The sequence below is a fragment of the Sycon ciliatum genome, chromosome 4, assembly GCF_964019385.1.
Source record: "Sycon ciliatum chromosome 4, ocSycCili1.1, whole genome shotgun sequence".
Classification (NCBI taxonomy): domain Eukaryota; kingdom Metazoa; phylum Porifera; class Calcarea; order Leucosolenida; family Sycettidae; genus Sycon; species Sycon ciliatum.
The window spans coordinates 8019822-8036666 of NC_088646.1; the positions used below are offsets into that span (position 1 = coordinate 8019822).

General features: G+C 48.1%; 1 protein-coding gene across 1 annotated transcript; it reads left to right on the plus strand.

The window, feature by feature from the left end:
* The first annotated feature begins 1629 nt into the window (after positions 1 to 1629).
* On the plus strand, positions 1630 to 14793 carry LOC135814243 (uncharacterized). Its single transcript, XM_065327336.1, has 13 exons — positions 1630 to 2312; positions 3371 to 3508; positions 5434 to 5567; positions 6195 to 6327; positions 7040 to 7143; positions 7679 to 7849; positions 8612 to 8707; positions 9905 to 10029; positions 11485 to 11586; positions 12255 to 12332; positions 13153 to 13207; positions 13403 to 13612; positions 14295 to 14793. The coding sequence occupies exons 1-13, from the start codon at positions 2186 to 2188 to the stop codon at positions 14442 to 14444; spliced, it is 1623 nt and encodes a 540-aa protein (XP_065183408.1). The 5' UTR covers positions 1630 to 2185; the 3' UTR covers positions 14445 to 14793.
* The last annotated feature ends 2052 nt before the right edge of the window (positions 14794 to 16845 follow it).

Sequence of the window (16845 nt, forward strand, 5' to 3'; positions counted from 1 at the left end):
GCAAGAGTACATAACCTGTCCTGGTTATGTACTCTTGAGTCTTGGCATTAGGTATTCGTATTTAGTTGGCCTAGCCCTAAGTACCTACTCGGCAAGTATCTGTGAGTCTTGCCTCTGGTCTAGTCTAGCCAATAACTTTTAAAAGCGACCATGGAATAGTGAAAATAATACGGTGTTTTGCATACAGTAGTGACCACTGCCACTGCCCGTACTGGTCCATGGATCCATGCATGCATGGCCATGATCCACTGCACAATGTCGCAAAAGAAGGATCCATGATTATCACTCTAGTACTCTGGATGGAGTCCGGGGACTAGGTACTAGTGGAAGTGTAGCCTAGACGACGGGCGGACTTAGAAATGATCCCCGATGTCATGGACTAAAACAAGAAAAACGCCGACCTACCTCACAATCACTACACTAGTCACTAGTCTACACAGACTAGCTACACTACAGGCTTAGTACCTGTCCTGTCAGACGTCGGCTTCGTATATTTTGACGTTTGTTCCCATGAATGTTGAGATTCATGCTGCAGTTCTACTTCTACTCGGCTGATCAGTCATTTTGTGTCGCTGTCCGCTCTTCATTGCTGGTAAGCAGCGAGCGGTTATCCAGACATGGCTATGGGAGCGCAGCGGTTGTTTGAATGAAGCCGAGTCACACACCGAGCGGCGGCTGCAAGTCCACCAGCAACACGCACACTCGCTCAGTGACTCGGAGTCGGAGCCACTTTGCGGCTGACCTATTGCCATTCAAACGGGACACTGTCCAGTCCAAATGAAGCTGTGACTGTTCGGGTAACACGCCCGCTGACCCTGTAGCCGTGTAGGTAACTAATCTGGAGCCTGGAGCGGAGTGCACTGAGACACACTCACTAGCATGATCAACTTCTCGGCTTCTGTGGCCCTTCTGGCCTTCTTAGCGGCAGCGGTTTCGTGGCAACGGTCTGCAGCGACGACAGCAGCAACAGCGACAGCCACCACGAATAAGTAGGGAGTTCAGTTCCGGTCACTGAAAAGCGAAAAGTGCAGTCACAGCTCGCCTGTACAAAGTGAATGGGCGTCTCGTGGCTGCAGTTCGAGATGCAGTTCGCGGCCCGAGTATCTTCTCCCGCGGCCTTTTCGGCCTTGTCGATGCTATTTTTAGGTAGCTGAGGTCATTACCTTTCCAATGGTGCCACACATGCCATGCTTCCAAAAATAATGCCTCCGCGCTTGTCGCGGGTGCACTTCGAAGTACTCGACCAGATCCGTACTCGGCTTCGCGAGGAACACCCGATTTTCGTGTTCAGCGGCCTCGAATTAGCCTAAACCAAGAGGATTCTACAACATTGAGGCTCGCGCTTTATCGCCGTAGAAGGAAAATGATCACAGAAACCAGCCCACGGCGATTTCCTGGTGGTGGACGAAAAAATCGATTGAACTGCGCGCACACTGGTAGAAGCAGTGACGGTGAAAACGTGTGACTTGTGCAAGTCCGCGCGCACGGCATGCGTGCACACTGCATGCATGCACACATCCTGTATCGCCATGTATGCACCAGATAGTGCAGTGCTGGACGGAAACCACACGGCTCCCATACATACTTGCATTTACTTCTGTGACTACTTTCTCCCCCGTCTTCAATCGACTATAACTCTAGATTGCCTTGGAATTTTGGGTTCAAATTTTCACAGGTTGTTTCTCGATTCTTCCCGGTTTAGAAAAACTAGCGTTTTATGCAAAACTCGCGAATTTGATTTTTCAATTGAAGTCCCTACTACAGGCTTAGTACCTGTCCTGTCAGACGTCGGCTTCGAATTTTGACGTTTGTTCCCATGAATGTTGAGATTCATGCTGCAGTTCTACTTCTACTCGGCTGATCAGTCATTTTGTGTCGCTGTCCGCTCTTCATTGCTGGTAAGCAGCGAGCGGTTATCCAGACATGGCTATGGGAGCGCAGCGGTTGTTTGAATGAAGCCGAGTCACACACCGAGCGGCGGCTGCAAGTCCACCAGCAACACGCACACTCGCTCAGTGACTCGGAGTCGGAGCCACTTTGCGGCTGACCTATTGCCATTCAAACGGGACACTGTCCAGTCCAAATGAAGCTGTGACTGTTCGGGTAACACGCCCGCTGACCCTGTAGCCGTGTAGGTAACTAATCTGGAGCCTGGAGCGGAGTGCACTGAGACACACTCACTAGCATGATCAACTTCTCGGCTTCTGTGGCCCTTCTGGCCTTCTTAGCGGCAGCGGTTTCGTGGCAACGGTCTGCAGCGACGACAGCAGCAACAGCGACAGCCACCACGAATAATGGAGAGATAAGTGCCAGTGAGAGAATACAGTCATGTACTCTGATAATAGGGAGTACATTTCTCAAAATGCAAAGACTCCATTGATATTGATATTTTAATAGGGAGTAGTAAAAAAAAACATTTTAGTCCCCCTGGCTTCCGATCCTCTTCGATACACTGTGTCATACATCGCAGTGGCACGATTATAGCAACCTGAAACTTATTAAAAAATTAGTTGTGAGCAACACTGGCTCACACTCAAATCACTTTTTTTACTTATGGAGCTGCGTGATGCGTCCTACAAGATTTTAAACTGAAACTTATTGTAAATTACTGGGGCCCATACAACATTCAATGAATGTTGCTGAATACACGATCATGTACTGGCAATACAGTCATGTTCTGTGGCCCATGGTAATTACGGAAGTGGCACACAGTACATAGCATCGTGTAAGGACTTCATCAACTAATACTTGATGCGTGCATGATTGTCATACTATTGGAATCCCAAGCCTGCTACCAAGAGTCCATAACCCAAGAGTATGCAACTGTCACGGATCTCTTTTCTATGGGCCAACGCGCGGCACGCTGCCTTCATTACATCATTCAGCTGCAATCCGCGCACTGCGGAAAATCAAACACCGCACTTTCCCTCTAGTTTGAAATGAACTTTCGTACGGAACTGGAGTTCACGCGCCAGAATTCAGAGATTGTGTAGGCACTGGAACGAATCGAGCAAAAACGGATGGGCTCGTGCGAGAAATTGAGAGTTTGAATGCATGCTTTCAGAGCGTGATGAAGGCAAGTTACGTAATGAAGGCAGCGCGCCACGCATGCACCCATAATCACAGTTGCATACTCTTGGGTCATGGACTCTTGCTGCTACCATTATGCATTACTGAAGCCCCCTATAAGTTATGTTGGTGGCTATACACAGTGACACGTTGCGAAGCGTCTCTCCAATGATGCATCTATAATGAATTGAATACGGTCAATATACTGTATCAGCACTGGGCATGTATGCAACTGTGATATTATCGAACGTCTTTCCCTGAAAGCTGTTCTACGTGTGGTTCTGCTCCGGCTATGTGGTAGGCAATGGAAATGGCTCGTTCAATACATTTGAGTGCTTCTTCAAAGCTAACTGCATCGACGGACAATGTGCTGAAGGTACCACTGGTGTTATGTGTGAGCAATGCCTCAACAATCAAGTACCCTATGATAACTTTACAAGTAAGTGCGATAGAACAACTACTCACAATTTTGGCAGCATTCGGGGCAGTGCCGCTCTAACTGTCCAGGTCACCAGGTGGGCTAACAGAGACAGTGGGACACTTCTTATTGCACTATTTGACTATACGACATGAAGGCATGCTTCGGTGTTCTGCAATTTGCAAGTTTTGGCTTGTGAGACCCCGCCTGTTGACACGTGGGCTTTTACGCAGTGCTTGGATTTTCTGAAGCCAAAGGTCAAGGTCAAGGCGTGTGTGTGCGTGTGCGTGTGTGTGTGTGCGTGTGTGTGTGTGTGTGTGTGTGTGTGTGTGTGTGTGTGTGTGTGTGTGTGTGTGCGTGCCAGCTAGTTCGGTTGGTGGGTACACTTATGCCTGATTGTGTTGGGTCTGTTGCAAACGGGCTCGGCTGCTTGAAGGTGTAATGTTGTACCTGCCACCTTTGTTGGCTCCAGGGTTCATATACTTTCTATTTGAAGTATACATACCTGTTGACCATGGACTGCTTCTGGCTAGATTAACTCTTGTGTAATCAATGGTGCTAGTGAAGCTTTTATCAGATCCACTCAGATTTGCGGCCACCCACACTAGTAGCAAGTACAGTCAACTTCGCTAATAACGACTGCGGATATAACGACAATGCGCGAATAACCGGCGACAGAATTTCCATGCCCAGAGCAAAGTCCCATCCCACTGTAACACATATACACTGTAATGAGACTCTGTGAATAACGGCACTTTTCTGATGCCCCGCCTAGTGTCGTTATAAGCGAAGTTGACTGTATTACCTTCACTGGGGGCAGGGGAAACTGCAGTTGGATCCCGGGACGGATACCTTGATGCCGTCAATCCTTTTTCTGCACCTTGTCCTCACCCACTTACTGAGGTGTGGTGAGCCCATAAGTGGGATCATTTTCAAGTCCACCCAGAGTTTTGGGGATTTCAGGGGGTGTCGGCCGTTGGGCGGTTCAATAGCCAATTGAGTCATCTTTCCAAGATTCCTTTTGAGTTCCTCTCTCCCCTCTCCCGGGGAGACCCACGTGACCAGTTTTGGCAGTGAGCAACAAGTACAAGTACCAGTGTGTGTGTGTGTGTGTGTGTGTGTGTGTGTGTGTGTGTGTGTGTGTGTGTGTGTGGTGTGTGTGTGTGTCGTGATGGTGCAAGTAGAACGGGAAAGGCGATGCCGTTGGTTTGGATTGCAGACCTACAGTACTGTCGGGCGCCGAAGAACGACCAGGCTAGAATTTCATCAAGCACAGCATACCAAAGTATACAAGATGACTCAACTGTGCATAGACTGTAATACAGTAGGTATCGGTTATAGCGTGGGTGTTTGAAAAAGGACTTTCTATTCTTATTTCCGATATTTCTTACACACGATAAATCAAGTGTGACATAATTATCATGTGCATGTGCGCAGAGGCAGGAAGATCATCGTACATGCAATGTAGTGTTACTGTGCATGCGGCTGGTCATAGTCACATAGGCTTACCATGTGGCTATGCAACATGAGTTACATGACCACAACAGTTGAACCTGCAGCACTACGTCCCAACGCGAGTCAGGTCGGAACTGCATTGGACGGATGTTATTACTACAAGCGATATACTTTGTACTAATCTGGTATGTTTTGCTACACAAAGTCCATTCTTAGGACCGATATATTCTACTGTACGATAAAATTGCTTGTAAGAATAAATGTGCACTTGAAATCCATGTTATGAATATGAAAACATGGGAGTTCATTCTTGTAGCCAGTATATTCTTTTACACGACCACGCTATAACCGATACGCACTGTACATGAAAATAAGAACGGTCTAGGCTAGGAGGCTGACCCCCCAGTTCTTCGGCGACCGACAGTACTGTAGCTCAGTTCTCCAGCACTTCACACTCAGAAGTATGGCATGTTCGCCTGGTGTCTGTGCAGAGTATGCTCGTCTCGGCAGCACCTGCATTGAGTGTGAGCTCTTCCCATGGTCCTCGATATCGCTGGGTGCAGTCCTAGTGCTGGTGATACTGGTAGCTGCCAAGAAGGGCTTCACACAGTCAGTGGCCACCAAGGTATGTGAACTGGCAACACCAGTACATGTTTGTCAACCCAGCTACTTGATCATATGTACGTGTATGTAATCAAGCTGCTCTTGTGGTCATGCCCGCTGAATCTTGCCCAAAGACGCAGCCTGGAGGCTGAAAGCCCCGAAGGATGCGTTCAACGCCAAGATCTCAGCAAGAAAAACCGAGAAAGGGCGTGCTTGATTTGTTTCTTACTCGAGTTAAGGGTCAAAGATCAAACTGTCGACCTCCCAGGCGCAGGGATTTCCCTAAAGTGACGTTAATCAGGCAAGATGAGCTGATTATGCCCGTGGCCCAAAGCCGGCTATCGGTCAGGGCCCGGGCAATGGTCGCATGCCGTGTAAGAATGCATCATTAGTAGATTCATTACATTAATTTTGTACTTGAAGGCTGCCTCAATCTATGTAGTTCACACAGTGATACAGCTTGGCGGGCCTCCATCTAACTGTGTTCCTTGTACAAGTGGCATGATAATGTCAAAAATCATTCCCGCGTTAACTTGAACTCTAGCATGATGCGGCCTTCGTCATGAACTCTAGCATGATGCACACTTACTGTATCTACTGTATCTCTTCCCTTACACCACACTACACTACACTACATTACACTCTACAGGTCAAGCTGCTGTTTGACGGTCTGCAGCTGGTGCTATTGACTTACCGCATTCCTGTCCTATGGCCTAAGATCAGCCTCAGGGCGGTGTCCTACGTGTCATTTGCATATTTCACGCCACAAGGAATCTTTCCAGGTACTGCGACATGCATGCAGTGGCTCGTATGAGACCGCAAGTTACCGGGCATAAGTCAATCTCCATACTGTCTTGGTGCCTCGATTTCCCGCTTCAGTGGCAATTAAACCCCGGTTGTAGTATGGTGTGTGTGTTCTGCTGGGAGTATGTCATGCACCGTGGGTTTCTTGATGCCTGTGAAGTGTGAATCCATGTCGAACATCGGTTCACGTATCTCTCCGGCTGCCTGGCACAATACTTTGACTTGTGGATATGTGCATGTGCCGGGGGGGGGGGGGGGGGGGGGGGCACTGAAATTGAGCGATTAGTTATATTTGAGAACTTGAAATTCACTCAGAATCCAATATGTATTATTTAGCCATTCCCATGGTAACAAGAGATCATGCACGACTGGGCCTCTCATGCCCTTAGCCATGCCTTACTGTGTGCATGCGGTTTGACCTGTGTAGGAAGAACGGCCTATGTGTAAACGGCTGGCGGTCATCTATGTACCGCGCACGCCAGGGTGATCGCTACATGTACTTGTAGACTAAATGGTTTTACTGTACATGCACTAACGCCACTAGTCAACTGATGCACAGCATCGGGATCACTGTATAGCAAGTACATGATTCCGTCTATCTTTGTTCTCTCCAGTCTCGGCTTGGTGGTACATGTGTTGTCTTTAGTGATTATTTATTTGTCCTATGTGCGGCTTGTCTGTTGGTGCCAGCTTGCTACTTCAACCTGGCCACAACCTACTATGTGGACTGGATAGGTGCCTGCGTTCCATTGATACTCGCCTTCATACTAACATGGATTATCGACAGGAGCATGGTAAGATGGCATTGTGATAATCATAGTGGTTGAGTGGAAGAAAAGTCACCAGTAACTTGAATTCTTGGTGAACTCGTGGCTATGGTGCGAAACCTATGGTTGGATTTCACTCCCCACCCCTGTGATTATAGTGTGCTGTGGTCATGGCTATTATCTCCAGGTACTCCACGGTATGTAGTGCAAGTGCGACCGGGATGTAACCAGTGCCAGTCCAACTAATAATGGTCAGGTCATGATTGGATTGGTTGGACAGCCATCGGTAGTTTGAACCTAAGCATTTAAAACAGAGATTCTTCTGTAAGAGAGCACTGCACTCAGCCCATTGCATTAGTAGCTAACGCAACGGACCGAGTGCAGCTAGTGCTCTTATCGATTTTTGATGATACAGTATAATATTGTGGGGTTTGGTAGAACGTCCTGGGTACTAAATAATGTACTCCACAGTCAACTAAAGCCCACTGTACCTGTTCATACTTAGAGCCCACTGTACCTGTCCATACTTAGAGCCCATTGTACCTGTGTGTTCGGTATGCAGCGGCGCAAGCAACGTGCCAGCATCCTGGAAGAGGACACGGACAGAGCGGCGAAGTGGCTGTCTCGTCGCACAGTGCTGCGCCGTGGCTTTGTGCTGCTCGCCTTCATCTACTACGCACCCGTTACCAGTCTAGTGCTGCGTGCCTATGCCTGCGAGGGCAACTTGGCTACGGTGAGGAGAGGGACATACGGAGAGAGGGGGGGGGGAGAGCTGGGGAGAGAGACTGACTGACAGACAGGCAGACAGACAGACAGACAGACAGACAGACAGACAGACAGACAGACAGACAGACAGACAGACAGACCGACCGACCGGCCGGCCGACCGACCGACCGACCGACCGGCCGACCGACCGACCGACTGACAGACAGACAGACAGACTGAGACAGACAGCCTGATAGGCAAAACTTTGATCCGTGTCAGCATCACAATTGGTATCATTTCAGTACCTGACACACATATACTTGCAGCTCTGGGGTCTGCTGGTGGTGAACTTGTTGCAGTCTGACATGAAGCAAAATTAGTCAGTGTGTAATACAGCAATCAACTGAACATCCATGAGAAGTCAATCATCGGCTGTAATGTCACTGGAGCCGGCTATGACACTGCCAAAGACCAGCAAGCGTGGTAGAACTCTACATATCATCTCTGACTGATTATTGACTGGGCATATTGTACACGTATGTGATTATTGTGGCATGAGTGTTTGTGCATCAACTCGGTATTCAAAATCACGGTTGACATGTGTATTCGTATGTGTGTGTGTGTGTGCGTGTGTGTGTGTGTATGTTTGTGTGTGTGTGTGTATTTGTGTGTATGTGTATGTATGTGTGTGTATGTGTGTGTGTGTGTGTGTGTGTGTGTGTGTGTGTGTGTGTGTGTGTGTGTGTGTGCGTGTGTGTGTGTGTGTACTTTGGTGAATCGATACACACAGGCCAATGTTTGGTACTTTGAAGGATTGGTGCGACCGAACGACACCAATCGCTGGCTGTACAATTATGATATCAGTTGCAACTCTGGTGTATTTCAGGTATATAATTTTGCACATACTACCAATGTATTCCTGTCTGAGGGACAGGTGCTGCACTGTGAAAAGTACACACAGGTCGGTGAATCTCCAGAGCCTGTATGCCCATGCCTGACCGAAGTTAGTACTCAGTGCTTGCTTACCAATTCAATTATTGCTAAGTCTTAGTCATGTACTGACTGTGTCTTCTGTGAGAGTCTACAGTCGATGTGGCCCAGGCTGGCCCGGCTCACTTGGAGTTATGATAGCACTTTCCACTTGATGCACTGATCACTAATCACTCACTGAGCCTAGCCCGGGCCGTAGGAAGTTTGCGGTTAGTGTGGATCCTGCAAGGGCTTGGGTGTCACTGTGACTGGGTACCGGTTGGGAGCATCCCCCCCCCCCCCCCCCACACACACACACATACCGTGACATACGCCTATTTACGAGTGTGCTGGGGCAACAACAGGGCTGTTGGAGGCTGTTGACGAGTGGTACGGCCGGGGCCCGGGGTGTCCACCGGCGGGGTCGTACCAGTCGTACCGACTCTATTAAACGGCCCTGAACAAGCTAACAGTTACATCGAGAGTAGATAAACAAGAGTGTGCAACTCCGGATCTCTCCTGCACAATCTGCAGATACCCCGCCCACGGCGGAATTTTTTGTTGACGTCACCTTTTTTCAGAAGAACGCGCATTTCGCCGCAGAGCAGTGTGAGAGCACGTGCTGGGCACCGACCTTGTAGTGTAAAGCCGGCCAAGAGCACGAGGGAAAACTTTCCGAAAGACTCGCAGCTCGGGCGTCGTCGAAAAGATTACGTCGACAAAAAATTCCGCCGTGGGCCTACCCATCCGCGAGTTGCACACTCTTGTTTATCTACTCTTGGTTACATACTGTAACCGTACAAGGAGGCCTACAGCAGTGTTCTTCTTTCACCGTGACATCAATGATCCGAAGAGCAGACTATCCATCTTATAACTGCTTACACGCACACGCGTGATTGTGTGCACGTGCACATACATGCATGCATGAGTACATATGCGAGTCTGACATACTATGCCGGAATCTTTCTTCTGCACCTTTCAAAGTCTCATTCTGGCGATCTTGCTACTTTGTGGTAAGCCTTCAGTACACTGACTAGGAGTTGAAGATAGTCCACGTCAGCTGATCAGTGAATGTGTTTCTTTCTTTCCCTGCCTTGCCGCGTGCATAATGTAGGCAGTGACATTCTTTGGAACGTTCGTTCTGATCTTCTTCTCCGTCATTGGGCCCGTGGTGCTTCTGTTCTTCACTGTGCGCTCGCGCCGATGGAAACTGCTTGCCAAGAAAGCTGCGCTGCATGGGTAAGGTACATCTAATGTGTTACCATGGTTACCCCACGAGGACGTAACACACATCTACTGTTTGCCGACTATAGACTGGTGTACATGCAGCACATGTAGTCATTCTAGTAGTAGGGAAAATCTTCAGGTATTGTCAACCCAATCTGATATAGTCATGATACATGATACATGTTAGCGATCAATGTCAAAGTAACAAACAGCACAGCGGGTGCTGGTCCACAGACTAACATTGTTCTACAATTTAGGTTATAATGAGTTCAGCAACAACAACAAAAAAACACTACGATTGCTATTTTTTAAATCATATTAGGGAGGTTCAGTCCCACGTAATCCGTGGGTACTTTACGTGTGTGTACCACGTGATACTCAGTGACCCACGTACAGACGTTTTCTGATTCACGACATACCGTGTATGGAGGCTCACCCACGTTCCGCCAGAACGTGGGTGAAAATCAGAATGGAGTGCATTGTGGGAGCTGTGAGGGTGCTCAGCTGAAGAAGTTTCCGAAGCACGAAATCAAAATATTCAATGAGCTTCTTAGGCCCGGGTACTGAGCTTCGTCTTTGACTAGGTTTGGGCCTTTCCCCGGGCCTTCATGCTTTTGTTTGTTCCGTGTGACTAAACACAACATTGCAAACGTGGGTCCATTGAATGAACTTTACGTGTATCACCCACATTCCCGTATCCGTTACGTGGAACTAAACCTCCCTAATACCTGCTTCATAGTACATGTACAGTAGTAGAATGCCGATTATACATACGTCAACCATCCGAACGATCAATTATGTGAAATGCCTGTTTGCACTGAATTTAAAATGGTGCACGGGGTGTATGACAACAGCTTGGCATCAAAATGGGTCCCCAAAAGTGTCGTTTAGAGGAACGGAAGTGTGTCTAAATCCTGTAGTTTCAGTGAAGAGAATGAGAAACCATGAAACCATGAGGGCTATGCATGTTTATATGGATGTCTGGCCGCTACTTTACCCGAACATACTCTTCATCTGACCCCCCCCCCCCCCCCTGGAGACAACCCTGCGTCCGAGGGGTGCGGATAATCGGCACTCTACTGTACTCTACTGGTACCGCAAGACATAATGATAAGGGCATGTTTTGTGCATATGCTGAACAATACTGACTCTACTAGAAGGCCAATATGCGCGGCAACTGCCATGTATGAGTACGGCATTCTCATTTTACTATCAATGCCACAATGCAGTTGATGATCGGTGTTTGTGGTGTGTGGCAGAGGAGAACCTGAATGCACACCAGGAGGTGGTCTTTGCTGTGCTGGACAGACAGCATCCTTAGAAAAACTTTGACTACTGACACTATCCTTAGCAAGATGTCCGTGTGCATGGTCCATGCATCCTAGATCAATGTGCACTGCCGGCTTATCCTCTGTGTGTGTGTGTGTGTGTGTGTGTGTGTGTGTGTGTGTGTGTGTGTGTGTTTAGGTCCATATACGAGAGCTACCGTGCCAACTGGTGTTTCATGGAGGCAGTGGTGCTTTTTCGCAAGCTGTTCATGGTGTTGGTCACCGATATCTACCCATTGGCGTAAGTTGGAAAGAACCTGTGGCCTTAGTGGTGGACAATGCTGTTTACTAATAGAATACTATACACTATGACTGTTTGTTAGGTTCTAGCTCTAGCCCAAATCACTCCTGGTTGTGGTTTGCTCTTGTGTGTCTGCGTTCACACATCTCAGGTTAACTCTGCCAGGCTGAAATTGTTTCTTTGCAGCATTGCAGTGCATGCTCACACATCTTTATGAAGTGATGCAAATGGGCTAGTAGTAGCGTGCTTTATCCCTTCCGGACCATCCCATACTTACGGGTGTACGGCATTGCATGCCTAGTTTGTCAGCCTTTCTTACATGAACTATCGTTGTGAGCCAGCCTCACCAGCTATGCATTGTGGCCTTGCTGCAACTGCTAACTTTACAGTTGTTGTTGTTGTTGTTGTTGTTGTTGTCGTGGTGGTGGTGGTGGTGGTGGTGGTGGTGGTCATGGTGGTCATTGCTGTAGTTGTCGTCATCATTGTCTACTTCTCTGCTGTGTGTGTGTGTGTGTGTGTGTGTGCGTGTGCGTGTGCGTGTGCGTGTGCGTGTGTGTGTGTGTGTGTGTGTGTGTGTGTGTGTGTGTGTGTGTGTGTGTGTGCGTGCGTGCGTGTACGTGGTGTGCATGTGATGCATATCATTATGGTATTCGGCTGCCATTATGCAGACCCATTCTTCTGGAAATAGTCAGCCTGGTACTGTCTGCCATCTACTTGCTCCTTGTCATCTTTGGAGGACCGTTCAGGTAAGGACTCTTGGCTGTAACTAATCCGAGCTGGGCATTACTTCAGCCCGTTAGTGGACGCCCGATCACTTTGCATCAGTTTAAGACGTGTTGTAATGTGCCACGTGGCTTGAGCTACAGGCAACCTTGCAAATAACGACCCTCGACTGTGCATAAGGAAAGTGTTGTTATTCGTGAGTTGTCCTTATCATCAGGCCATACGTTTTTTATAGTATGCAGTAAAGAAAGGTCACTAGGCTAAAGATTTTTGTTAAACCCGAGGCCGTTATTCACGACATTGACTTTATTTAAAAGTAATACGTGATGATAGCATGACCACTACCGCCCCCCCCCCCACCCCACCCCCCACTACCGGTGTGTACTGTATTCGCACTATTCGGCACCCCTTTATTGACCGTGACTTGAACGATTGAAACACTTCAGTGAATATCAGCCCTAGCGGTTATTCCATATGTTCCAAAAATGTAATGTGTTACATGCGGGCCAGAGCATGCGGTGGGGGCTGCAATGGCTTGGATTGTGCTGTGCACCACTTGACCCCAGACCCCAGTCTGTCACGGCTTAGGTTGTATAGCAAACCCATATGAGCTATTTGTACGCACACTTGAAAGAAGGAAGCAAGTGTTTCTGCTGTAACTCTGAGTTTCACAGTTACACCGATCATCAGACAGCAACTAGGCTCTACTAGGCTGTACTAGGCTCTGCATCTAGGTGCATTTCAGCACTGACACAAGCAACCAGACCTCTCTCCAAGTATGAGCTATTTGTACTTGAAGTAGATAGAATCTCACTGTGTTGCTGTTGTTCCTTCTATAACTAGGCAGGGGAAGTGGACGATTTGTGGCCGGGCCATCAGCATCCACAGCGTCTACGAGGTATGTGAGCCAGCGACTATGTGCTTTTTGCTTTGTATTCTGCTTAAATCGGTACACGCATTGACCTATGTCACGCTAGAGCCTGCAGAGGGCTCTGTGTGTGGCTGCTCAGTTGTTTCCGCACGACTCCGGCTGGAGTGCTGTGTTCCGAAGACATTTAAAACGATGCACTTGGTGCATGTTGTTGCTTTGCAGGTGTTCAGCACTGTGTTCATCATCGGCATCCAGGTGGTAGCCGTTGTCCTTACCTATGAGGTTTCCGACAGTCGCCTTTCCGGTGACGCCATCGACTACCTAGTTCTAAGTTCACTTGCCTTGATGGTGCTGACGTGGCTGCTCATGTTCATTGGTCAAATCTGGGCGGAAGACGAAATGGAGGAGAGTAAAGTTGATGACCTCCAGGAGGTAAGGAAACTGGCCAAAGTATGGACAATGCAGCAGCCGCTCCATGATGTACTACCTGACTAATAGTGCCAATGAGACCTGAAACCAGGTATTTTCGAAACGAGCACGGCTAAGTTTTCATGTGGGCAGGCAGGGGCTTGTTCTGGCTGTGCCGCATCGTGTTGTTGGCAAATATCAGGCTAGATTTTACTGACCTGCGCCATACGAGCATCTACATATAGTCTTGATGTTGGAGAGATGCATGGTCGACTGGAACCACTACTGTAGAACGGCTAATTTTAGCGGGTGAAATTGTAAGCGTTTTCTGAATCTGGACCAATTCACGATGTCGATGAAAGATTTTAGCAATCCGAGTTTCAGGCTTTAAAAAGAAGGATGACTTATACTGGACTGTACATGAAAATTTTGATTGGAGCGGCAAAACTTGGCGAAAACACTCCTTTCTCTTAAGTCGCTAAATGTCACCGTCGCTAAAATTAGCCATACTTTGAAGTGACCTTGCCTTGGCTGGCAAGTGATAGTGGTGAATTTGCAACCACATGGCGATGTTTATATAGCTGATGCTTTCCAGGTTGGACTGGGACTGAGGGCATCGCTTATTCTTTATCAAACTAGAGTGAGAAGCACTCAGACTGGCAAGTGATGTATAACAATGGTGCTTTGTTGTACCTGTTGTGCACAGGCCGAACAGGAAGACCAGCCTATCGGGACACTCATCAACCAGGCAACCAATCTTGTCACACGGCGTTCGGGCAAGGTGGCAGACTCCTCAGCCACGATGCTGAACAAAGATCATGCCAATGACAAGGGGGTGCAACTAACAGACATGTGATTGGTCTGGATGCATGGCCCGTGTTGCGCACAAACGCCCAAAGTTCAGCTCCTCCCAGCCACTGTGCATGCAACAATTTGTGGAAATGAGCCTAGGCGGCTGTGCCAAGACACCGGGTGAAAATGCCTACTGTAGCTGCTGGACGCGCACAACAATTTGTGCTTGTACTTTGATAGATTAGTTATGTCTGAATCCTACACGAAACACAATCAAGTTCTTTCTACTGTACCAGTTCAAGTATGTTGCCCACAAAACATCTGACCTATCCCTGGAATACCCACAGAAACAAAAAATATTGTGCATACATCGCTTTTACTCTGAAATCCATACTTATTAATATTTTTATTTTTATTTTTTTTAAAGAGAGGACCATAAATTATCCGTTTTGTCCAAAACTATACTAACAATTATAAGCACTCCGATAATGGTTACTTAATCAGTTAATATTATTTCAGCAGTCAACAATCAGGTATATTATTATATTTATTTATTTATCCAGTGTTGTCCAGTGTGGATACCTGTATGACCACCACAGTAGTCACGATGCGGGGGGGGGGGGGGGGGGGGGGGGGGCGGTACCGACTGCACACCATTCTTGCCGGCCATGTCGAGTTTCACGTGTAGCCAGTCTGGTGAACACGTCACTGCTTGGTTAAGCCATTAATTCTTATCAGTGTTTCCGGTTGGGTGCCGCAAGATTGTCAATACTTTCGGACTAATACAGTTGCGTATTCCACTGAAATGTACAGCTTGTGAAACAGAACAGCAACCAATGTCACGGTGTGTGTGTAATACATCGATAAAAATACAGGTTGAGCCCAGGCTCCTAGGCTGGGTTTCCTTGCCATGCTGAGCCACAACTTTCATGAGAATGCAAACGTCTCATGCATGAGTGCCCTGTGTTCTATCTGCTGCTGGAAGTGTGTGAGTGTTCTAGTCACCGGGCTCTGGACAGCAGTCACAAGCCAGTGAGGAGCTCGATTGTTGGCCAGAGCAAACTCACCTCCAACAAGAATTCGGCCAGTCCCAAAAGAAACTCTTGGAGCAAAAAATGACACGGAGTACTGGACTTCAAGTGACAGAAGGGGACTTTGTAACACAATACACTGTATTGCGTAACAATTTCGTGACGGCTCCCTCGCACAAATGGTTAAGGTAATACTTGGATAAATAGGTTGGAATTGATTATTAATTCTTCAACCAGTAATCAGACCCGAGCACAGGACTGTGTACAGTAAACAGACATGTGCATGTGTATGCACATCCAGCATAACTAGACAGTAGATCGTATACATGTACACCACTGGCGTATCATCACTTTCATCAGCCATGCTTTGCTTCAGTGTCAGGCATCGCAAGGAATACCTGCAACAAGACAGTCCACCCTGCTCTTCCCTGCAGCTGGTCTGCAACAACCAGTCCTACAAGTTTACCAGATGAGTATGTCCACAGCCAAACAGATAATATATCTGCTGGATCATGGTGGATGAGCCAGCGCAAGCAGGCACACACATGTAATGGCTATTCTGTCCACGGGCGCATTGCATGCCGTGGGTATAGCACGGGCTCTCCGTCCCGAGGAGTCGAACAGTATGTCATTGCAGCGATGCAGTCCGGAGTGACGTGATGTGCGCACTCGTCTGCCACGGTCACGGTGCGGTGTGGCTGCGCTCCTCTCGTAAATCCATACTACGCGCAGCTTGCTTCGTGAACACTACACCATAGTACGGTAGTGTCAGTAATATGCAAGAGGCTGGCAGCCAGTAGAACCAACAGGGCACAGATACCACCAGTAATATGCACGAGGCTGGCAGCCAGTAGAACCAACACTGGCAACAGGGCACAGATACCACCAGTAATATGACGACAAACAAGCTACAGTACTACATGATTGTACAATGTATCGTGTAGCACCGCACACTCTAAAGCTCATAGCTGATGAATTATGTATTCATCGTTCTCCAAACACCACTTTGTCCCAAGATGACTCTGGCGTTGGAAAACGTTGTCCCTCCGCCTGAGCCTTTTCAATACGTTTCGTCAGCACCTTCATCTTTGCCTCATCTTTCCAGAACGTCATGAACGGATTCAAGTAGATCATTGAGCCATAAATCAGCAAGAAAACGATCGACGCATTGGTCACCACCACCTGGGCTGTGTGTATTCTCTCCCTGTGTGCAGGGTCGGCGCGCCTCGCCATCTCCTCTATGCTCATGAACTCTCCGCCAACGCCGGTCTTTGGTCCAAACATAACGAGGCGGAATATCTCCTGCGCTCTCTTGCCAAATCGGCTTGGGCGGGGCGGCATTGTTCCCTCGACTATGTCTTGTGTAGCCTGTTTGGCAAACACAAACGGGAGATCAGGATTTTCTTTCCACCAACTACTGGTACAGCGTTGTGG